Source organism: Chiloscyllium punctatum, chromosome 1 (assembly GCF_047496795.1).
Source record: "Chiloscyllium punctatum isolate Juve2018m chromosome 1, sChiPun1.3, whole genome shotgun sequence".
Classification (NCBI taxonomy): domain Eukaryota; kingdom Metazoa; phylum Chordata; class Chondrichthyes; order Orectolobiformes; family Hemiscylliidae; genus Chiloscyllium; species Chiloscyllium punctatum.
The window spans coordinates 78,364,565-78,390,252 of record NC_092739.1 but is presented as its reverse complement, the minus strand read 5'-3'; the positions used below and the strand labels follow the sequence as shown (position 1 = coordinate 78,390,252).

Sequence of the window (25,688 nt, the reverse complement as noted above, 5' to 3'; positions counted from 1 at the left end):
ATTTTCCTTTTACTTTCCTACATAACCTACTCTCAAGCACTAGTTAATTTTTAATTCTGCCCTTTGAACCTCCTCTGGACCGGCCATCTAAAGAGTGAAAATGCGAAGTGAAATGACTGACATAGTTTAAATCATAATGAATATAACGTTCTTCTTTCTCACTGTTCGTACTCAGCCATCTAGAAAGTTCTGAAATGTTTGTAACTTTTGATACGTCAAGTATGTTTACTATAAGTACTTAGAAATATATAACCTGAGTTGCTTGACTTAGAGTGCATATGAAATGGTATGTTATGTCTCAGTTCTCAGTACAGCTAGGGGCTATGCAACACCTAAAGGAGCAGTTAGAACAGAGGACACAGATTTTGGAAGCAAATATTCAGCGTCAGCAAGAAGAACTTCGGAAAATCCAACAGCAACTTCACCTTGTCCAAGGACAGGGGCTTCAGGTAGGTCAAACAGAACAGATGATAATTAAGCAGAACTTTTTTATGGTAAAGTTAGGGTCACTCATCCCAATATATCATAACTTGATGCTAGATCATTCCTGTACTTCAGTGTGAGGGTTTTTTATGTGATGGGCATCATTGGCAATGCCAACATTTCATTCATTTCTAATTGCACTGAGTGACTGATAGACATGTTCAGGAGAAGCTTAAGAGTGGACCACATTAGTATGCATTATGAGTCATGTGTACGCCAAACAAGGTAAGAACAATAGATTCCTAAAGAACAATTGTGGACAGTTGGGTTTTTACATCAATTAACACTAGTTTGATAGGCACTATTACTGAGACTAGTTTTCTATTTGATAATTATTACCTGAAATTAAATTTCACCAGTTATTGTGATGTATTTTGAACCTGCTTTTCCAAGGCATTAGTGATATTTACTTCTACTCCACCATGTCCTCCTCTTGACCTTCCATTGAACCTCCTATGCTGAAACTGGGAGTTTTGACAACTTAGAGTCCCATATGCATAAAGCAGCTTTTCGGTTCATGACTCAACTGTATGCTCTGATTTTAGAATCTGAATAGTGACGTAGGTGTGTTGTTGGTCCACAGAGAATGCAAGACCAAAACTGATATTTTTCCATCATAATTCAACCTTAACAAGCTGTCACTGAAGTGTTGTAAGAAGTAGGAAGGAACCTTAGTTAATTTTTACAACTTGAAGGAAGCTTGTCTGAGAACACACCTGAAAAGTGATACATCTCTATCTTATGCTCTTGCTTTGAAAATGAACAACTTCACATTTTGCCACATATATTCCATTTGTCAACTTTTTTGCCTACTTACTTAATCTAGCAATATATTTTTGTAAACTGTTTGTATCCCTTTCATAAGTTGTCTTTCCACCTATTTTTGTGTCAACTGCAAATTTGGCTGCACGACATTTGCTTCTTTCTTCCAAGTCATGAATATATGTTGGAAACAATTATGGTCCCAGCACTCATCCCTGTGGAACCTCACTGGTTACAGGTTACTCACTTGTAAACGTATTGTGAAAAAAAATGTTGCAAGACTTGTAAACCACATAATCTACAGAATGAAGTGGAAGAACTCCTGAACTGAGGCAGTCTTCAATGTTTTAACTTTGGATTGAGTAAGCATTTGCAGAGCAGAAACTTCCTTTTCCCAAGGTGGTTGTAGTTGTGAGAAGTTATTTGTATAAGTTAGATTTACATCCAGCAAGGAAGCTTGATTATGTAGACTGCTAATGAACATTTTATTTCTGTAACGTAGATTGAAATACATGGGGCTGAATCGTACATTTTTTTTGGCTAAATCAGAATTAAGTAATTTTTTTGGGGAGGGTTGTTGCAACAAGGCCCTCCAGGTTTTCTTATCCTTTTTTTTAACCAAACTTTCCTCCTTATTTACCTGTGTCATCCTGCTCCATGTTATCTTTCACATCCAAATTCCACATCATTTATCTTGAAGACACCAAGAGAGTTCCCTTCTCCATCACATCTACAGGTCTGACTTAACAGTTTTTATCAATTCCTGGTCTTGATAGCCTTTTCATAAGAACATTCCATTCCCTTGACAACTCACCAGTCAGCAGATAGTCAGGTAAAGACTGAAGTCTCTTGCACATGCATCATCTTTAAATCTATGTCCCCATACAGGCACTGGCATTCCAGAGCTTCCCTGTTCAATTAAGAATGTGTGCACAAGATGTCAGAGGAAGATGTTATTACATTTCTCTGATAGGGTCTTGCAGATCCTGGTGGATTGGAACCAGCTGTGTAGACACTAAATGCACTTTCCCATCATTCAGCCTGATACTTGGCGGATAATGATCTGCAAGACTACTGCACTATCTACATTCAGGAGGAATAATGTGTGCACATTGCATTGGGTCCTTGTTCAACATCCGTAATGATTGGCGCTCTCTATGAGCAAAATTGTAAATGTCAAATAGTGTCCAGCAGTGAAAATGCCGGAGAGTAGGGAAACTGCTTTACCTTTGATGGATCTGTGATAAATGTTGTTTCATTCAAAAGCCCTTTGGGCGTGTGCTGCAGCCATCTCCCTCACAGGCAAGTCAGTAACCCTTCTCACTGTGTAATTTTCTTTCCATTGCACATTTTCAAGCTCCAGCACAATATTAGGTGACAAAGCTCCTTTTTCTAGTGGCTTCCAAACTCATCCTACCCATGCCAGTGAGACCTCAAGTATCCACATCCCCTCACTAGTAATCCATATTGTTCACCCCACTTCTCGAAATCCCCATGCAACCTGTCTATATGCACCTTCACTTGTCTACCCTTCCCAGCCAGACTCTGGCATATGAGATGACCAGTCCTGGTGTGATCATTCACTAGCCCCTTCTCTTGAAACCAAGGTGTCTCCACTTTGCATTACACGCTTCCCAGCATACCTTTTAGCATGTCACCCCAATCCTTGCCCCCCCCCCGCCCCGGCCCCACCCCCACCAGAAAATCCTCTGCGATTCACAGTTGTACTTTACCTTGCACGAAGCCTGGAGTCCCTTATTCCAATGAATAAATTTCTGAGAATCATGGTCTCACTTGCTATTGCTGCACTTGTTTCCCCCTCCCCCAAAGCATTTCCCCTTAGTTTCTGTGGATGGACCTGACATGCTGAATACCTCTTCAACTGATGTAAGTGGATAGCTCTGCACAAGATGTGCCAAGAGCTCTCTCAGATCTCTCTAAATCTCCTTGACCTCATTAACCTTATTGCCCAGACTTGTTGCTACAAGCCAGTGGACTGACCATGGCCTACTTCATGGAGCTGTGGATGCATAGGGTCTCATGATTGAGAACTCCACCCACCCAAATTTAGATAGAAATCAGACAGCAAATTCTCCTTGTTTGTTTATGATTCTGCAATGTTCAGCACTATTCATGACTTCTCCGATACTGGTGCATTCCAAATGTAACAAAACCTGAACAGCATTCAGATTGTTCTGATTATGTAATATTTTGTTACACAAGTACCCGGTAATACGTCATTGGCAATCACACACTAACGAGTATGATTTTCCGCCTAGGAAATTCCGTGACACTGGTCAAAATACCATCTTCAACAAAAAATAATCCAACAAGCTCGCCATGACATTTAGTGTGGCATTATCAGTCTATCAACATCCTGTAGGTCACTGTTGACAAGAAACTGAACTGGACCAGCCAATGAAAGATCATGGCTACAAGAATAGTTCAGAACATTGGAAATCTGCAGTGAGTAACTCACCATCTATCTCCCTAAAACCTGTCCATCATCTACAGGGCACAATCAGTGATGAACACTCTCCACATGACTGAAAGAGCGCATTTCCAATGATCATCTAGAAACTTGATATGATCTAAAACAAAGGCGGGCAAACACATGGGAACATCACAACTTTCAAGTTCCTCTCAAGGCCATCCACCATCCTGACTTAGAATTGCATCTCTGTTACTGGTTCAAAATCTTGGAACTTCTTTCCTAACAGGACTGAGAGTGTACTATCCCCTATGGAATGCAATGATTAAAGAATATATGAATTAGGACTAGAAATAGGCCTCTTGAGTCACTTCACATTCCTGTCTCCCCTTGATATCCTTTTATCCACCTTGTTTATCAAGAATCTGTGGACCTCTGCCTTAAAAATATTCAAAGACTCTGCTTCCAAATACTTTTGAGGGAGAGTTCCAAAGCCTTGTGATCCTCTGGGAGAAAAGATTTCTCTTCATTTCTGTCTTAAGTTGGCAAACCCTTACTTTTAAACAGTCACTTCTAGGTCTAGGAGGAAACATTCTTTTTGTATGCACCCTGTCAAGATCTTTTCGCATCTTATATATTACAGTCAAGTCAACTCTCTCCCTTTTAAACTCAAGTGGATATTAGCCTAGCCTGTCCAACCTTTCCTCAAAAGAGAATTATTTTCAGAATTACTCTAGGAAATGTTTTATGAACTACTTCCAATGCACTGGGGAGGCAATGGTCTAATGATATTAGTGTTAGATTATTAATCCAGAAAGTCAGCTAATGTTCGGGGGATCCGGGTTCGAATCCTGCCACAACACATGGTGGAATTTGAATTCAATTACAAATAGCTGGAATTAAGAATCTACTGATGACCACAAAACCACTGTCAATTTTCAAAAAAGCTCACTGATTCCCTTCTGGGAAGGAAATCCACCATCCTCACCTGGTCTGGCCTACATGTGACTCCAGACCCACAGACTCTCAACTGCCCAGTAGTTAATTACGGATGGGCAATGAGTCCTTGCTTACTCAGTGACACACTCATCCTGTGAATAAATTTTTAAAAATTGTATCCTTCCTAAATAAGAAGACCATTATTGTATTCCTTGCGCTAGACTTGGTGTCAACAACTGAAATATAACCTCCATTCCATTCCCCTTGGATATAATTCTGTTAGCTTTTCTAATTATTTGCTGTAAATGCATAATAGCCATACAGTTCATGGACTGAGATATCCTTGCATTTCAGAGCTTTGCACTCTCTTGCCACTTAGGTATGTTGTTTTATACATCTTGGCAAAATGGACAATATCATACTTTCCCGTGCTCACTTAACCTATCAATGTCCATTGATATCTTAGCCACTTATTTTCCAATCATCCTTTGCTTCATCAGCAAATTTAATAAAAATACCTTTGCTCCTTGATCCAACTCATTTACGTAAATTGTCAAGTATCAAAGTCATGCACTGAACCCTGTGGTAGAACCCTCATCACATCTTGTTGATCAGGAAATGACCCACTTGTGCCATTCTGTTTCCTGTTAGCTAGCTAATTTTCAATTAGTGCCAATATGTTATCCCCTACTCCATAAACTTCAATATTCCACAATAAAGCTTTTGTCCTCTTTCTCATTGTACTTTGCTGCTTCAAATTTGTTAAATTGATTAGAATTTCACACAGGCAGATTGACTCTGCCTGCTTTCTTTGAATTTTTGCAAGTACCCCTCTAACATCTTTAATAGCTTTTAACATCTTTCCTGTAACAGATTTCAAGTTAACTGGCCTGTAGTTTCCTGCTTTCTGTCTCCTTTTTTTAAATAGAATGGTACATTGTTATTTTACAATCTAATGGAACTTTCCCTGAATCCAGAACAACTAGCTCACCAGCTTCTTTTAAGAATGAAGAAGATCAGTACCTGAGAACCCATCAGCTTGCAGCTCCAATGATTTGTTCAGTACCACTTCCCTGTTTGTAATTTTGTTGAGGTCCTCCATCCCTTCCTTTCCTGATTACTGTGATTCCTGATGCAAAAATGGTGAGAAGGGAAGATATAAAAGATACCACAGGGGCAACTTTTTCACGCAGAGGGTGATACATGTATGGAATAAGCTGCTGGAGAAAGTGGTGGAGGCTGCGTACAATTGCAACATTTAAGAGGCATTTGGATGGGTATATGAATAGGAAGGGTTTAGAGGGATATGGGCTGGGTGCTGGCAGGTGGGACTAGATTGGGTTGGGATATCTGGTCGGCATGGACAGGTTGGACCGAAGGGTCTGTTTCCATGCTGTACATCTCTATGACTCTAAAATACCTGTTCATCTGCCATCTCTTTATTTTCCATTAATTCTCTGACTCATTTCCTACAGAATTAATATTTCTTATACTCTAACCTTCTCTCTTTATCAGTCTTTTAGTCATTCTTGCTGAGTTTTATATTGTACACATTCTTTTGACCTGCCATCCATTTTTGCCAAATCACGTGCTTTTTCTTTAAGTTTGACACTATCTTTAAATTTTTTTTAGCTAACTGTGGATTGTAGGTTATACCCTTGAAAATGTCCTTACTCATTGGATTGTATTTGCAAATATCCCCAAAATATCTACCACAGCATTGCTAATGACTTATCCCTTATGCTAATTTGCCAGTTTGTTTTAGCTAGCTTGCTTTCATGCTGTCATAATTGCCCTGATTTAAGTCTAAAATGCAAGTCTAGGACCCGCTTTTTCTCCCCCTTAAATCAAATGGAAAATCCAATCATATTATGATCCTTGCTATCTAGGAATACTGTCATTATGAGGTTATTATTTAATCCTGTTTCATTGCACATACCAAGTCTAGTACAGTCTGTTTTCTGATGCACTCCAGACATGCTGTTTTAAGAGACTACCCTGAAAACTTTCTTTGAATGTCTCATCTAGGCTACCTTTACCTATCGGATTTCTTTTCCATTCAATATGTAGATTCAAATGCCCTATTATGATTATCACCATACCTTATTGGCAAACTCACATTAGTTTTTTCCCTTAAACTCTGTCCTACCGTGTGTTGACTATTAGGTATCCTGGACACCATTCTTACTTGTGACTTCTTAGCTTTATCATTTCTCATCTCAATCCAAATCACTTGTATATTGAGATCTCTTCAACATAGGTCATTGCTCTCTATTGGACTAATATCTTCTTATTGTTAGTTTTATTATTAATAGACTTTTATTAACAAACCAACCACTCCATTTTATCCTACATTCCTGTCCTTCCTAAATGTCATGTACCCTTCAAAGTTCAGGTCCCAATCTGTATCATCCTATAGCCTTGTCTCTGTAATGGCTATCAGATCACTTGTATTTATTTCTATTTACAGTATTAGTTCATCTATTTTGTTTTGACTGCTTCATGCATTACGATAGAGGTTTTAGTTTTGAACTTTTTTTAAATTGCTAGTCTTATCCATTGATTTAATCTTAGATTTGTATTCTCTATTTCTGTCATTTTCAGTTTATCATTTCCCATTTTACTTTCTCACTCACCTTGTCTCTACTGTGGTTCACTACATTTTTCTAAATTTGATCCCTTACCCCCAGCATTATTTAACCTAACCTTTTTATTTCAAATGTTTAAAAAAAATTAAGAATGTTTTCCTTTTACAGGTTCAGCAGACTTTGCAAACTAACCACAGGCAACAGACTTCAATTTCCAGACAGGATATTCTCTCAACCTCCCAATATAACACGATGATAAATTCCCAACCCACAACAGCCAATGTTGGGCAGCTTACTCCTACTTTATTCCAAAATTCTAATCAAAGCTGCGCAGTTACCCCTCTTGCTCCTGACAGGTTTCTCCGGTAAGTGTCTGGTTGTATATGAAGTGTTTGTGCATTAAATCTGTCTCTCAGACCCCAGCCCTTCCAAAAGGTATGGATTGTCTGGAAACTAGATTAAAAATGAATTAGAAATTTTACAAAGAATCTTTAAAAGCATTTATTGTTTTAAAATAAAGATTAATACATAATTTGAGGTATTAGACTTTTTTAAAAAATGCAATTTAAATGACATCTTATTTACATCTGTAGTCGTCAATATTCCTGCTGTCATATCGGCACACAGGATCTTTCTGCTCATGATACATGGTAGTAAAGACGTATTATATATGTGGGTAAATAGAATTTCTCTTAAAGCTTAATTTTCATTATTTATAAATAATGTATACTGGATATAATCTTTTTCTCAGTTAAGACGTGAGAAAATAGTTTTAAAGTCCGATGACTATTTTAAAGAATAAAATGTTTGTAAAGATATAAATTACCTTTGATCTGATAGTGCAGCAGGTATATCTGGGAAGATCCAGGATTAATCCTCTTATTTAATATGAAATTAACTCAATTTGAATTAATGCAAGAATTGTTAGTGCACTACATCTTGAGTTATCAATCGGGGGAGAAACATCACCTATGTTCCCAGCCTTGATCACTATTGAGACACTTCACAATGCATGTATGAATGGATTTAACTGTGAAACCCACTACAGTTACATAAGCAACTAGCATTCCCTGTCTCATATGATAGTGACTTGGAAAAAATAATTCAAGGAATGTGGACATCATTGCTGGGCCAGCATTTATTGCCAATCCCTAACTGCATTTGAATTGAATAGTTTATTAGGCAGTTAAGCATCGATCTGGGTCTGGTGTAACATGTAGGCCACACAAAGTTATAATGGCAGATTTCCTCCCTAAAAGATGTTCGTAAACCAAATGGCTATTTGCAACAATTGACAAAGGTTACATGGTTGCCATTAGACTAGCTATTAATTCTAGACTTTTTTAAAACAGAGTTTGAATTTCATCATCTATCGTGGTGGAATTTGAAACCTTACATCCGGAATATTCAACTGGAGGCTCTGAATTACTAGTCCAGTGACAGTACCCGACGCTATTACCTCCCCCAGATTAAATCCATATTCAAATCATATCCAAGGATACAGCAAAGCAGGGGAAATTAAATAATATTTTAAAAAGTCATTTTATCATGTTCATCTTTAAGTTTTGAAAACATACAGTAAAAGTTGAATACTTTTTTTATTCCTAACACTAGATTTCAAAAAGGCCAGCAACTTGTGACAAAGCTGGTAACTGCTCCCATGGGGTGCAGCACAGTTATGGTTCCGACAACTATGTTTATGGGTCAAGTGGTGACAACCCATCCCACTTTCACCACTCAGCAGCAACATGTTCAGACTTCACCATTAACACAAAGTCAGCATGAAGAAACTACAATAGTTCCACCACAGTCTCAAAAACCTACCCAGCAGCTACTGCAATGTCCACAGGTATGATGACTTGATGAAGATTAAGTTTAGAATTTGAATCAAATACCACTTCTGTCCACTAATTTATCACATTTGAAACTATGATATAAAATGTTGCCAGAAAATCATCTTTAGAAATCATGATTACCACAATATTTTTGATACAATCTTCATGCTATAGAGACTTGAGTCATACAGCTTTGAAACAGACCCTTTTGGTCCAACCAGTCTACATCGATAATGTTCCCAATCTAAAATAGTCCGACCTACTGCCCTTAGCCCATATCCTTCCAAACCTTTCCTATTCACAAACTTATCCAAATGTCTTTTAAACGCTGTAACTGTACCTGCATCTCTACTTACTCGGGCAGTTTGTTCCACCATGAATCACTCTCTGCAAACAGAAATTGATCGCTTATCCTTTTTAAATCTTTCTCCTCTCACCTTAAAAATATACTCCCTAGTTTTGAACTCCCCTGACCTAAGGAAAAGACCCTTGACATTATATACCTTTCATGATTTTATAAATCTAAATAAGGTCACCCCTCAAACTTCTATGCTCCAGTGGAAAAGGTCCCACTCATACTGTCCATTCCAAGCAATATTCTGGTAAATCTTTTCTGAACCCTCTCTAGCTTAATAGTCATGATTTGGAGATGCCAGTGTTGGACTAGGGTGTACAAAGTTAAAAATCTCACAATACCAGGTTATAGTCCAACAGGTTTAATTGGAAGCACACTAGCTTTTGGAGCATCACTCCTTCATCAGGTGGTAGTGGAGGGCTCAATCCTCACACACAGAATTTATAGCAAAAATTTACAGTGCGATGTAACTGAAATTATACATTGAAAAATTGATTGTCTGTTAAGCCTTTCATCTCTAAGAATACTATGACAGTTTCACTTCTTTCATATGTAAATCACAAAACCTTTTTATTAAAAAAGTTGCATTCTCGGGTTAGCTGTTAACAATGATGATAGCTAGACAATATGTTGAAGACGTTAGCCCCCTGTGTTCTCTGTCTATGCCATGATGTTTAGACTGATTCTAATCTAAAAAGTGAGATAACGGAGTTTTACATGAATTCATGCAGGTTTTGAGCAAAGTACAATGTAACCCTGCAAGTACAGATTCACCCCACAAAATATATGTGTGCATGGGGGTCTTTGTCAGTGTGTGTCTGTCTGGGTTGGGGGTTGTGAGTGTGAGAATGTGTGTGTGTGTGTGTGTGTGTGTGTGTGTGTGTGTGTGTGTAGTGAGTGCAGAGTGTCTAAGTCTGTGAGGGGGTGCGTGTGGGAGTGTGTGTGTCTGTAAGGGTGTGTGTGGGTGTCTGTGTGCGCGTCTATGTATATGTGTGTCCGTGTGTATGTGTGTGTATAGGAGGTCTTATGTGTGTGTATGTGTAGGAGTATCTGTGTGTGTATTGCAATGGTGGTCACCTGTAATGTGACACGAACCCAAAGTCCCAACCCCCTCACAGACTCACTCTGCACTCACTACACACACATACACTTTCTCACACTCACAACCCCCCAACCCAGATAGACACATACACAGACAGACAAAAACCCACATGCACACACATACATTTTGTGGGGTGAATTTGTACTTGCAGGGTTACATTGTACTTTGCTCAAAAACTGCATGAATTCATGTAAAACTCCGTTATCTTACTTTTTAGATTAGAATCAATCTAAACATCATGGCATAGACAGAGAACACAGGGGGCTAACACCTTCAACATATTGTCTAGCCATCACCATTGTTAACAGCTAACCTGAGAATGCAACTTTTCAATAAAAAAGATTTTGTGATTTACACACGAAAGAAGTGAAACTGTCATGGTATTTTAACAGATGAAAGGCTTAACAGACAATCAATTTTTCAATGTATAATTTCAGTTACATCACACTGTAAATTTTTGCTATTAAATTCTGTGTGGTAGGATTGAGCCCTCCACTACCACCTAATGAAGGAGTGAAAGCTAGCGTGCTTTCAATTAAACCTGTTGGATTATAACCTGGCGTTGTGTGATTTTTGACTTAATTTAGTAGTCATAGAGATGTACAGCATGGAAACATGATCCAACCCAATCTAATCCGGCACCACCCGGCCAATATCCCTCCAAACTCTTCCTATTCATATACCCATCCAAATGTCTTTTAAATGTTGCAATTGTACCAGCCTCCACTACTTCCTCTGGCAGCTCATTCCATTCAGTACCACCCTTAGGTCTCTTTTATATCTTTCCCCTCTCACCCTAAACTTATGCTGTCTAGTTCTGGACTCCCCCACCCCAGGGAAACGACTTTGTCTATTTATCCTATGCATGCCCCTCATAATTTTGTAAACCTCTATAAGGTCACCCCTCAACCTCTGACGCTCCAGGGAAAACAGCCCCAGATTGTTCAGCCTCCCCTTATTGCTGAATTCCTCCAACCCTGGCAACATCCTTGTAAATCTTTTCTGAACCCTTTCAAGTTTCACAACATCTTTCCGATAAGGAGACCAGAATTGCACGCAATATTCCAACTGTGGCCTAACCAATGTCCTGTACAGCCGCAACATGACCTCCCAACTCCTGTACTCAATACTCGGACCAATAAAGCATACCAAACGCCTTCTTCACGATCCTATCTACCTGCAACTCCACTTTCAAGGAGCTATGAACCTGCACTCCAAGGTCTCTTTGTTCAGCAACACTCCCTAGGACCTTACCATTAAGTGTATAAGTCCTGCTAAGATTTGCTTTCCCAAAATGCAGCACCTCGCATTTACCTGAATTAAACTCCATCTGCCACTTCTCAGCCCCTTGGCCCATCTGATCAAGATCCTGTTGTAATCCGAGGTAACCCTCTTCGCTGTCCACTACACCTCCAATTTTGGTGTCATCTGCAAACTTACTAACTAAACCTCTTATGCTCGCATCCAAATAATTTATATAAATGACGAAATGTAAAGGACCCAGCACTGATCCTTGTGGTACTCCACTGGTCACAGGCCTCCAGTCTGAAAAACTGTCTGAAACCACCCTCTGTCTTCTACCTTTGAGCCAGTTCTGTATCCAAATGGCTAGTTCTCCTTGTATTCAAGGAGATCTGACCTTGCTAAGCAGTCTCACATGGGGAGCCTTACTAAAGTCCATGTAGATCACATATACCGCTCTGCCCTCATCAATCCTCTTTGTTACTTCTTCAAAAAACTCAATCAAGTTTGTGAGACAAGATCTCCCACGCACAAAGCCATGTTGACTATCCCCAATTACTCCTTGCCTTTCCAAATACATGTACATCCTTCCCTCAGGATTCCCTCCAACAATAGTGTTCTTCCTAAAACAGGATGACCAGAACTGTTCACAGTATTCCAGAAGAAGCCTCCCCAAATGCCCTGTGCAACCCCAACATGACTTCCCAACTCCTATACAAAGGCCTGAGCAATGAAGGCAAGCGTGCAAGACATCTTCTTAACCACTCCACTCTGTCTACCTGTGATGCAAATTTCAAAAGAATTATGTACCTGAACCTATAGGTCTGTCTGTTTTAAAATACCACCCAGGGCCCTACCATTAATTGCATAAGTCCCATCCTTGTGTCTATTACCAAAATGTCAGCCCATTGACCCAATTGATCAAGATCCCTTCGTAATCTTAGATAACCTTTTTCACTGCCCACTATACCACTTATTTTGGTGTCATTTGCAAACTTACAAACCATGCCTCCTAAATTCTCATTTAAATCATTTATTTAAATGACAAACAAAGTGATCCCATTACCTATCCCTGTAGAACAGCGCTGGTCACAGGCCTCCGGTCTGAAAACAACCCAGCACCATAACTCTGTCTCTTACCATAAAACCAATTCTGTGTCCATTTAGCAAGCTCACCCTGAATTCCATGTTATCTAACTTTACTAATTAATCTATCATGTGAAACCTTGTCAAAGGCTTTACTAAAATTCAAGTAAAAAATGTCTACTGCTCTATCCTCAACAATCAGTTTGGTTACTTCCTCAAAAAAGTCAATCAAATCAATCCTTGCTTCTCCAAATGCATGAAATTCCTATCTGTCAGAATCACCTCCAACATCTTACCCACCACTGATGTCAAATTTAAAAGTCTTCTTACAGCCTTTCTTAATAAAAGGCACAACATTAGTGGCCCTCCAGTACTTCACTCATTTTATAACATGCACACAAGGAATTGTTGTCAAATATAATAATTTGCATATTGACTCAAATTTAATTAGTTCTGCATTTTTACTGATGTTCCAGCACTTTAAATGATGTGTTGCTTTTTGAGAAAAAAGTTTAAAGGAGATGATCGTTTGGGGCCTTATGAATATTTTTAATATAATTCTTTCTTCATTTAATTTTAAATACTTTTTTTTATTTACATAACTTCCTGTTTTGTAAGATTATTTCCAATGTAGTTCCTCTAATTCAGTTGAGTTTCTGCTGAGTGCTCCAGTTAATACCAATCATAGGACTGGTCAGTGACCATCTTTATAGGATTAATACTCTGCCACTGGTGTTGTGAAAACCTGAAGGGTAACTTTAGTCCTGGCAAGGTTCATTCATCAGATGTGGGGGCCACTGGCCAGACCAGAATCCATTGCCTTGCCCTAACTGCCCAGAGAGTGGTCAACAGACAATCACACTGATGTAGTCCGAACTTGCATGTTGATGAGATTAACATGCCATTCCTAAAAGGTCATAAGTGTACCTGATGGGCTTTTCCAACATTTGTCATTCACCATTTTTTAAAATTGAATTCTAATTTTCACCATGGTGGAATTCAAACCTACGTTTCCAGAACATGAGCTTGTGCTTCTGGATTACTCGTCCAGTGATTATACCACTGTACCACAAATGATCTGAAAAGGTATAAGATTTTCCTAATTGATTTTTAAAACTCACCTAAATATAGTTATGTGACTTTCTGAATATTAGATGGTATTTTCCCACTTCCTTCCTCTACAGCAGGTACATCTCCAAGAATCAGAGTCAAAAATAATTTAGTCGATGAGTCAGTTTGTTTGCAATCATAATTTGTTGTGTTAATTGTCAACCGGCCCTTATTTTCTGCTTCAACAGATTGCTATTGAAATTCTGCATGTTTCTAGTACTTAAAATGCTTTGTTTTAACTGTAAAATTATATTTGTTTTTCTTTTAATTTAGACCTCTAGATTGCTTCACAGTAATCAGTCTACCCAGTTTATTCTATCAGCTACTTTCCCTCTACAACAGAACACTATCACTCATCAGCAGCCATCTCAGCACAGGACTCGCAGTTTATCGGATCCTTCTAAATCACAGTCACAGTAACCTGTAATCATTTTTAAAAAGCAACAGGAGACATTGACTGTAACAGGATTTACATAAAATCAGCTTTGCAATGTAATTCATTATTAAAAGAATGTGGTGTTTTGAAGTCAGCTGCTAACTTTGAAAGAAAGCTGGTGTATTCAAAGTTGAAAAGCACATAAGGTGCTTACAGAGCTTCACTATTATCACAAGTTGATGCAGCAGAAAAAAAAATGTACTGTACAGGTTTTTGATTTAAAGGATCGTTATGAGCTTCTTAATACTTGATTTGTGGTCAGCAGTTCTATCTGCTATAATCTGAAACTGCACTGCCCACTATTTACAGTACAAACATTTGTCAGTTTCAGTAAAATGGAAGCATTAATGTATTGACAATTGTGTTTATAAACATAAGCTGCTGCTTTGAATTGTATAGAATATGATATTTATTGGACTGCTATCTCTACAGTATTTCATTTTTTCCAACCATTCTAATGAGAATTGAAGGGATAGTTTAATGTGTTAGATATTTTGTGTTCTTTATTGTACAAATTCTGTTAAATATTGTGTAAATAACCAGGAAATGTTGAGAGAATTTTTATGTTGCATGAAAGTGTAATCTATTTGTAAGGTTTCAACATTTTAACTTTTATTGTGTAAAGGGGCAAAGATTAGTTTGCCTTTTACTCTCTCATTCACTCAAGTACAGTACATCTACATGTTGACTTTTTCAGGTGCTAACGTGTCAGTTTATTTACTATTGCCTAATGGGATAAAATGGGCACGAATTGTGTTATACTTAATCAAATTATTCAAAAGGCTGCTTTTCTGTTTTATGAATACAGCACACCTGAAGATTCTTGTTTTCTTCTCATTCATCTTAATTCACAACTGAATTGGTCAAACTACTGCAATATAATATTGTTTCATTTTATGTTAAACTGTACAACATAATGGTTTATTTACAGAAAGTGTATATTTCACGTACAGTATTCTTCTACAGATCTTGCATGGGTTTGTATTACTTAAGACATTTGTTTAAATGTTGACATTGATTCAATATTAATTCAATATTTTATTAATTTAATTTTTCATTATTTCCTAAACTAGACTTTTAACCAAAATATATAAAATCAGTAACAAGAAAATCTTTGGCCCCTTCCATATTTCTAAAATATAATGTAATCTAAGAGGGAGGAAATCTTCAGTATGATATTGTCAAGGAATTTTGTAAAAATTCTAAACATTAGACCTTGCAAATTCCAGATTGACACCATAATGTGCCATTAAATGTGACTTTCTCAGATGATAACCTTTAGCTGTGTTTTCATGAGACATAGAATACAGCAGCTATAATAAAAAGTTCCAAGGAACTTTAGAAATGCTATTTTCCTTAACCAAAGATTCGCTATTAGCATTTATAATGTGGAATTCAGTGGCTAAGCAGTTAGCACTGCTGCCCAACAGTGTCAGGAACCCAGATTTGATTTGAGCCTTGGTTAATTGTCTATGTGGATTTTTGCTAGGTGTTCAAGTTTCTTCCTACAGAACAGAGATGTGCAGGTAAGGTGGTTGTGGCATGCTCTTCATTGGATTGGTGAGACCCAATGAGCCAAATGGCCTTTTTCCACCCTGTAGGAATTCTATGATTCTAAATGTTAAATTACAATTTTGTAAAGGTAATACTGGCATTTTAATTTGAAAGAAATAATCAGTGATTTAATGACTTTAAATCCTAATCTTAATTCAAAATAAATTTATACTGTTTTTGAACAGCCTTTCAAATGGTCAAATTAGAAATTAAGATTAAACACAACTTGGAGGAAGAGTACTAACAGACACAATCTAGACAGTGTCGAGGCAAAAATGCTGTGCTTTAAGATATAAAGATTAACATTGATTCAAGTGCTTAATTTGATTGGCAGGGTCAAAAATACATTCTTGGATCATATAAATGAGAGTGTGATAAATTTAATAGTATTAAAATCTAAAATGATAATTATAAATAAAACAAAATCTTTGTGGTACACTGCTGTGAAAACTAAATGAGTTTTTTTTTATCATCTACATCTTGCAGACTCCAAAATTGGTGACATTAACACAGCACATTTTATAAACCCTGCCTGAATGATACCCATAATCATGCTTCCCAAACCAAGCAACTAAGAAATTGAGGAGGAAATTGGTTTTGTCGAGTGCAGAGTGCCACAGTTTTCACTTTTTGGTAACACCTGAGAGTTTAGGAACAGGCTAAACTATAGAAATACCAAGTATGTGTTGTACTGCAGCCTTGTGAAGTTTCAAATTTTGTTCAGCTGGAACAATCCTAAAGGCAAAGAATTGATTGCACAGGTAACTGAAACAGACTAGAATGTATTCACTTTGGATCTTATAATTTGCTGGCCAGTTAAACTCATTAATCGTTCTGGTGCTAAAATATTATGTTGCCTTGCTCTGATGAGAGTTTGCCATGGAGGATCAATCTTCTGTTTCCTGCTCTGTAATCTGGTGTCCTTAACAACACAGGTTATTCAGCTTATTGAGCCGACACCAGCCTTCCTAATCAGCAATTCCCCTGCCTTGTTCCTGTAATCGTGCACATTCATTCATTTCAGGTCATGGTCTAATTTTTTTTTCTGAATGCCTGAATTGAACCTTCTTTTGCCACACATTCATGCACTGTATTTCAGACCTTAATATCATGTGAGGTCTTTCTTGACACTCATTCAATCCACAACTGGGAACAATTTCTCTATCTGCTTAGATCAGTCATGATTTTGAATACCTTTATCAAATGTTGTGTTTTCTGTTCTCCAAAGGAAACTGTCTCACTAGGACAGACCCAGCAGAGGTAGTGGCACAGTATGTACAGTTAGGAAGGACTTGCCTTGGGAATCTTCAGCATTGCTTCCAGACCCTATTAAATCTAATGCAACAAGTAAACCATGGGCGAAGCACTGAGGGTGGCAAAGTTCACTGTTTACCACCAAGAGTCACTCAGTAACACCACTACTAACCAAGCTGGTCAAGTCCTAAAGGATGCAGCTGGCTTTGCAGATTAGAGAGTTACATTCTTGACCTCATCCTAACGTCTGCCTACTGTAGATGCAGCTGAATATGGCACCGTTTGGAGTGACTACAGCACAGTCCTGTGGAGATTCAGCCCTACCTTTACATTGAGGCCACACTTGTCATATCACACGTCACTTATACTGAACTAAATGTCAGACTTCACACAGAGCTAGCAACACAAAACTGGGCAATTGTGGAGACATCAGTACTACAACCAACTGATCAGATCAAAGTTCTGCCCTATCCAGTTATGAATTGTGGTGTGCAGTTAAATATCCTCAATGAGGGGGAGCTGAGCACTTTTAAGAGTGAAGCAGAAACAAATATCACTCCCTCTACTCACCAATACTCCATACCAGCAGTGTATGCTTATCCACCAATAGATGCTTTGCAGAAATTCACCATGGCTACTTACACAGCATCTTCCAAACACTTTATCTAGAAGGACAAGGGGAGCAAATACATCAGAACATCATCACATGAAAGTTCCCCTCCAACACACTCACCATCCTGACTTGGAAATCTCCTACCATTACTCCAGTGTCACTAGGTCAAAATCCTGGAATTTTCTCCCTATCATCATCATAGGTCTACCTACCCAAATACACTGCAATAGTTCATGGAGACAGCTCATCACCAACTTCTCAAGGCCAATTATGGATGGACAATAAATGCTGGCCTAACCAGTAAAGCATGAAGTCACTAAAAACTAGCATGCCACCGCAGAAAGCATATTAATCCCTAGATGCTGTAATTATGATCAGAAATTTAGGATTCTGCATCTGTATTCTCTAGAATTTTGAAGACTTTGGTGACCTTATTGAAATTTCTATGGTGTGACAGGCTGGATGTAAATCGAATTGTTCCCCTGGATATTGACCCTATGTCCCCTTTTTCTAATTTCAGATTTATGCAGATTAAAAGCAGGAATTTCAGAGGTTAGGGAGTCTTTGAAATTGTGGCAATGATGGTCATCCTCTTTTTGCATGGATCAGCAAAGGAAATAACTACCTTGTTCCAAATAGCCACCAGGGTCATTACAGTGTCCAACACACTGCAAAAGGTTAACAAGGTTCTGCACTCTGTAAGGTTTATGTTTTATCTCTGCCACCTCATACACACAATCTGTAACTGTACACCTCCCACCAAGGCTAATGGTCTACCAAGCTCACCACTCAATGCAGCATCTTTACTTAAAGGTTCTCTAATCTTTCACATCTACTAAGCACTCTGCACTTCCTACTCACTCAGAATGCCTCTATTTTGGTACACACACACCATCAATAGTCCTGCCAGATGGCAAACAGGCATGGAGATGGCAAGAGGTAGATTATTATAGAAACCCTAGCGCCTCACCTGCTGTTATAAACACAGTACTTGCATGCTAGTCCAGTTTAGTTTCTGGTCAACAGAAACATCCAGGAAATTGATAATTGAGATTCAGCAATGTTAATGCCACTGAACATCAAGGAACTAGAGTTAGATTCTGTCAGGTCATTGGCACTTGTCAGCCCAAGCCTGAATGTGGTCCAGGTCTTACCACATACAGTACAATTTGCTTTAGTCCCTGAGAAGCAATTGGTGTTGAATATTACAGAATCATCAACATCCCCATGTATGACCATATGTCATTGAAACAGCATCTGAAGATGGTTAGCCTTAGGATACCACTGAGGAGTTCTTAAGAGTAATGACCTTGAACTGACAGGATGTAACCAACAATGGCTTTTTGCATTTAGTATGGCTCCAACTAGCAGACAGTTTCGCACTCCCTTCACCCCCTCAATTTCCATCAACTCCAATCTCACTCATGCTCCTTGATGCCACATTGTCAAATGTAGCCTTAATGTCAGGGACAGTTACTCATCTCACTTCTAGTTCAACTCAAAGTCACACCAATAATAATTACTACATTGATATTTAACTTATCAAGATGGCAGCCCTGACATAATAGGTAGAATTCAGGCTCATCGGAGCCCGTCTGCTCCAGGCCAGCTTTTCTTTACAGTCTTTTTCTTTCTTCATCTTGGAGGCAGAAGTGGTCAGATCAATGTTAGCAGGCCTGGAGTCTAGATTCTTGATGGTGGAGGTGCCAGTGGAGATGCCTGGTGACAGTAGGCTCAGAACCTTACTGCTGCCGTGACACAGAGTTGAGAGCTGGGGCATCAGTATTGCTGTTGCTGGAGCAGAACTCCTTAAGGACTGGGACAGCTACAATAACTTTGAGAAGCCATGGAGTCATGCTTGAGACCCAGTTTGAACAAATGATGATCTCTTTTTTACGTAATTTATTTTTATAGCTCAATGATGCTGGATTGTGGAAACAAAACACTTTTCACTATCTTCCAGATATATGTAACAATAAATCCATTCATACTTGTGCTTTTTTACTATCAAGCTGCTGTTCAAGTGAACACTTACATGGGAGACCAAAAAGATTAAATGCAGAATATCTTTCCCCATAGTTACATCTCATAATTTAACCATAGAATGGTGTTAGATTAGATTACTTAGTGTGGAAACAGGTCCTTCGGCCTAACAAGTCCACACTGACCCTCTGAAGAGCAACCCACCCAGACCCATTCCCCTACATTTACCCATTCACCTAACCTGCACATTATTTTTGGACTGTGGGAGGAAACCAGAGCACCCGGAGGAAACCCACGCAGATATGGGGAGAATCGAACCTGGGTCTCTGGCGCAGTAAGGCAGCAATGCTAACCACTTTTCCACCGTGCTACATCAGATTTAGCTCTTTTGAGGTACTGAAAATTTTAAAAAGAAAGAGATTTTGCTGCATTGTGTCAAATGCACCACAATTTATGGCTTTATTACTAGTGATGTATATATTAAAAAAAAGAAAAAGCTCTATGATGTAAAACTTTTTTATTTCTTTACGAATTGCACAAAATGTGAGCCCACTATGAACTGTACCTCCAAGATTTAATTCATGGTGCTAAAAATAAAAGTAAATCTGCACCCAAATTGCATATACATTGTTTCAAAACACAACGATTGGGGAGGGATAAAAGGGTGAAAGATTTGGGGGTGAGGCAAGAGGAGGAGCGAGAATAACTGCTGAAACAATATGCAATGACTTTTAGAAATAAAAAAGTGACCTTGAAGATTTTCCTTTTATACTTTAAATAAAAGTACAGCCACGGATAATAGCAATATGTACAAATCTAATCTGTACAATCAAGTCTTGGTTTCTTATAATTTTGTATTTTACCAAGAAAGTGTTCTGCACAATTTTGCAAACTAGTGTTCACAAAAACATTTCAGCATACAGATTGTATAAACTAATCCAACAGTGCAATGAAGTATTTACTTTCACTTCTGTGAACCAACTAATTTGTATAACTTAGCAGAATGTTGGGAGTTCAAAAATTAAGACATTTAGGACCATAGTTGAAACTAAAGAAAGCACTGCATCTAAAGTTACAAGTATGTTTGCACCACCAGAACTTAAATCAATAGTAAACATGATTATATCATTTTCATCAGATGCATAATTTTTGCATGAGATTTTGCTTGCAAGTCATTTTAGGAAGACTCTGCTAGGACTTGGACAGAGTCTGTTAATGGTAGAACACATCAAGGCCTGAGGAGGACCCCCAAGTGACAAAACTAAATGTTCAAATTTCATTTATTGCAAAAGCTCAGAATTACTCTGTATGGATAAAGATAAATTAGATGAGAACCTGTTTGTGCCAAGCTCCACTTGTCAAAAACACTATTTGACATTCACTGCATTAACTCCACAAAACAGAACTGGAAATTCAAGTTCCAGTATTTATCAAACATTATTCAGTTGCTGCAGAGATAAGTACCATAGTGAATGTTTTAAAAAATAAAGTTATTCAAAATGACTCTATAATGAGTAAAATTATTGATCTCAGCACTGAATTGAATTCTAAAAATGTAGGGCCACCACTAGAACATAAAACAATAGGATACATAATTAAATCATGAGAGTTTTGATTATTGTTGTAACACTAGCACCAATCCTCTGAAATGTATTCCTTGAAACTGTAATGTATTAAGATGCTGGTGTTAAAATTTTCCCTTTCCAATTTCCATTGTATCAATTCCCTCATGGACCACAGCATAAGCTACCAAATAAGGAATTCTTTTCTGTGGGTTTGCATTTTTTCTGTGGGCCAGTGGTACAAAAAACAGCATTTGTACAAATAGTCCTTTCATATAATATAGCCAATGAACCTTAAATCAGTCCAAAGTAAACACTGTTCCACATTACCAATCCTTGTGCATTAAGGCATTTTTCTTATGCAAAAACTGAAAATGTTCACATTATAGAAATAATTATTTCCAGTATAAACTGTTTTCGTTGAAATATTTCCACATGCAAGTGCATATCTAGGAAGTTAAAATCCAAGAGAAAAGTAATCCTAGCTTTCAGTTCCAATCTTAATTATTTCAAAATGTCTTGCCAGTATAGAGCATATTGCATTGAGACTATTTACATGTGAAACAGTTAAAGACCTTAATGCAAAATTAAAAATAAACTCAAAAGATAGCAAGAGGAGTACAAAATGGAGACTGACCCAGGATATGCATTTTTAAAAGTATGCTGTACATTTTGGATGTTAAACTGCATGCCTGACACTAGCATTCATGTAATTGTGTCTTGTAAACTAAAGATAATTTAATAGTACTTTTTTTTTTTACACAACTGCAATGCTATCAAGTTTTTACTTAAAATCAGGTAATAACTATGGAGTACTTATGCAATTTATATTCATTAATTATACATCCTCATTTTCAAGCCATCTCTGCTTTTAAATAAATCGGAAGATGATAGGAATTTGCTATTTGGCAGAATTTGATGAATTAATCTCAGAGAACAATGCTATGCAATAACAAAAACAGAGCAGAGAAATTCAGAAGGTCTGGCAGCATATGTTAAAGGAAAAGCAGAGTTCACGTTTGGAATCCAGTGACTCTTTGTTGTTCGTCGTTCTGAAGAAGGGTCACAGCACTTAAAGTATTAACTGTTTTTCTCTCAACTGAGGTTGCCAGACCTACAGCTCAGCATTGACAACAGAAGAGCATTAATTTGCATAATCATCACAAGTGCAATTTAAATGATTACTAATAACAATCTTCTCACAAACCTAGTTATCCAAATTCTAAAACAATTCTAATAATTACAAGTTAGTGTCACCAAGGCATTAAAATGCCCTTTTAAACCTGACCCAATAGTATTTACTTATTGGCAAGGCATCAGCAGTTATACAAGATTCCTTAAAAAAATAACATTTGCAATCGAGAATACAATGATCCCTACAATTAATGTAATGGAGGCCCAGTTTTTGGAGAGAAACAGCATCACAGAATGTTTTTAACTACTTTTTTTTAAACATGAAGAAAAATGGACAAATTGAGACAAAGGGAGTCCTCCAAACAGAGTAGTTGAGATTTTTTTTGAAAAGAAAAGATTGTACTGCAATATGGTTTACTTCACTGTAGAAAACCACTGTAAAGAAAGGATTTCTTTAGTGTCAGAGTGTCCAAAGCTCCGACATTTTAAAAATCATTTATATATTTTATCTGGTGAGGCACCTACATATTGAAATAATTATACAGAAACTGAAACATACAGAGTGAGGTCATTTGGGTTGAACAATTCAAGACTTGCCTTCAGAATCTAAAAGACGTAAACTATACAAGAGGCACAGGTCCTCTGCAGTTACACTGTACATTGATAAATATCAGAATTCATGTCTGGAAATGGATGATACTGGTCAGCACTCCTGAAAGACTTCTTGTTAGAACCCGCTGTCTGGACTGATGAACAAGGCAGACAGTGCAAATGCCAGGAAAACTATTCCACCAATGATGGTCACTAAAAAGAGAATTAAACCACATATTATGTTTATGTCATGAATAAATCTAGATTTCCTCTGCATTATACAATCTACAAAACGTACAAATTAATTTTCATTTACCTCATGAAAATTAAGACAAGCCCCTCACAAGCTATTACCATCTATCACACAACCTTCACTTGATCAAAATCTAGATCATTTCTAAACTTTAGTAGCTCCAAAACAAGAGCACACGTCATGAACCTTCATTAACAGATAAAATTGCTAAATAGATTCTAAGAAACCAGTTTTGATTCTCACCTGTTCTAACTGAGATTTTCTGGGCAACCATTCTCCCTCCAACAACTGCCAATCCAGTACAAAGGCAGTGCCCTAATGTTCCACCCACAGCAACGCCAAAAGGATCCTAGAGGAAAACAGTGCACCATAAGATCAAAGAATTACAGAACCCTTCACAATGCAGGAATTTGCTGTTAGGTTCTTTGAGGATGATGAGCAGCCACCAATTCTAAGCCCATCTTCCTGCACTTGGTATATAGCCCTGCAGGTTATAGCTCATCAAGTATCACTTATTAGAATGGCAATATACAAATTCTCTGAATTCTCATGTTAGTCTGCTAAATTAACATAGTAAGCATTTCTGGTTGAACCTGCTCACTTATTCTACAGCTGTTATAAAAACATTCAAAAGGAAAGAAAGATAATATCTACAATGCCTCCTCTAGTCTAAGTTAAAATAGATTTTGTTTTGCTTTGGACCAGGATGTGGGAAATTTCAAGCATATTTTGTGAAAATATTCAATTGTCGCTATTTTCTTGGTTTTGCCACATTACAGCAAATTTGGAGTCAAAGGGATTCCTTTTCAAAACTTGCTTGTATTACAAAAAACTTTACAAACCACAATCAATACCACCAAGACAGACAAGATCAACAGAAAATGGCAACATCACTGGTCCCAACTCTCACACCTCGCGATCCATGAAGATATAATCACTTGCTACCGCCTGTAACTCCTGACCTAACACTGTGGAAGTGCCCATATAGACAGGACCAGTGCAAGCTCGTGGCTCACCAGCACATTGTCAATATCAATTAGAAATGGACGTCAAATGCTGATCATGGCAGCAACACTCAGAACCCATGAATAAATAAAACGCAGCATACAAATACTCAATTTCATGTTAAAACTAAAATCTAAAAACTATAAACTTTAAGACAGCCTCAAACTTGTACTCAGAAGGGTCAGAAAAGTGGTGTTATAGTGTAGTCATCCTTCACCTTCTGAAAGTAAAAATACCACCAACCCATTCTCCATGTCCCAAAAGAAAAGTACACAACCTAGAAAAATGAATCTTTCAGGCTCAAATGAAAAGCTGAATAACTCACCTCCCTAGCAGCTAATACAATAGTAGTTAGTTGTGATCGATCTCCCCATTCTGCCAAAAATGTGAGGGTAAATGCCTGAATGAAAATTGGAGAAATACAAGGCATTCGCCTCTTTTGTGACAGGTGCGTTGATGATCCCGATTCAATATCCTGTGGACCGTTTGCAGTTTTTGATCGCTGAAACTAAAATATAGAGAATAGGTTTTAAAAACAATTTGATATAGGAATACTTTCAATGTCTCTCACTGCATCAGAAAATAGGTGGACCAAATAAATCTCAAAATAGGAGGTATCAACCAGTTCCAAAATATCACAACTTCTTGGGCTGCTTCTGGTGAATCAAAGCAGACATTAGTTAACCTGTTCTGAAGTCATTGACTCAAAATATTAATGCTGCTTTCTCTGAACAGATGCTGCCAGATCTGCTGAGTTTTGCCAAGAATTTCTGTTTTTGTTAGTTAATCTTTGCTATTCCAATTATTGTGCTCATTATTAAACAAATACAGCAGGAGAAAAAAAATTCTGGTGTCACATGCAATTTCTTCTCACACTACGTTTAGATTTTGTGTATTTGGGACACCTCAGAGAATAGTTGAGTAGAAACAGCAAAGGGAATATTTCCAGCCAGATTTCTCTCTCCAAATGCCTGCTTTATTCTAGCAGCATAAAGCCATGCGAATGAGATGTGAAGATGGTCAACATTGTTTCCCAGTAGTCTGGGTTAGTCACTGATGGCCATGATCTCTCGAGGCTGGCTCTTTTTTTGGGGATGTGTTGGTGGAGGCATGGGAAGAAGCAAACAGATCCAACAGGCTCTGTTGGACAAGAGGAGGGTCCAGAGAAAAGATCAAATCCTGCACCTTCTCAGGCTGCAAAAGCTACCTCAGGAGTTCCAGAGTCACACCATGCAACACTTGGCGTAGCCGAATGCCCATCACAACACAACTATTGTCATTGAAGATGGAGGTCTGCTTATTGACTACTAAACAATTACATTTTATAATCAGCTGGATAGTAACATTCAAGAGTAATAACTTCAGCACTT

At 37.8% G+C, this 25,688-nt stretch overlaps 2 protein-coding genes across 3 annotated transcripts in view; one reads left to right on the top strand and one right to left on the bottom strand.

Moving 5' to 3' along the window:
- Positions 1–20,195, top strand: part of clocka (clock circadian regulator a) — a 143,548-nt gene extending 123,353 nt beyond the window's left edge. For both annotated transcript variants that reach the window (XM_072569529.1, XM_072569528.1), the window contains 4 exons: positions 303–449; positions 7,372–7,568; positions 8,818–9,052; positions 14,207–20,195. In XM_072569529.1, the coding sequence (XP_072425630.1) occupies positions 303–449; positions 7,372–7,568; positions 8,818–9,052; positions 14,207–14,353 (726 nt within the window). In that variant the 3' untranslated portion in view covers positions 14,354–20,195. The remainder of the gene's footprint in view (positions 1–302; positions 450–7,371; positions 7,569–8,817; positions 9,053–14,206) is intronic.
- A 78-nt stretch (positions 20,196–20,273) lies between these two features.
- Positions 20,274–25,688, bottom strand: part of tmem165 (transmembrane protein 165) — a 30,711-nt gene continuing 25,296 nt past the window's right edge. Inside the window, exons 4-6 of the mRNA XM_072569533.1 lie at positions 24,644–24,826; positions 23,557–23,662; positions 20,274–23,273 (exon numbers count right to left, since the gene is read on the bottom strand). Of these exons, the coding sequence (XP_072425634.1) occupies positions 23,197–23,273; positions 23,557–23,662; positions 24,644–24,826 (366 nt within the window). The 3' untranslated portion in view covers positions 20,274–23,196. The remainder of the gene's footprint in view (positions 23,274–23,556; positions 23,663–24,643; positions 24,827–25,688) is intronic.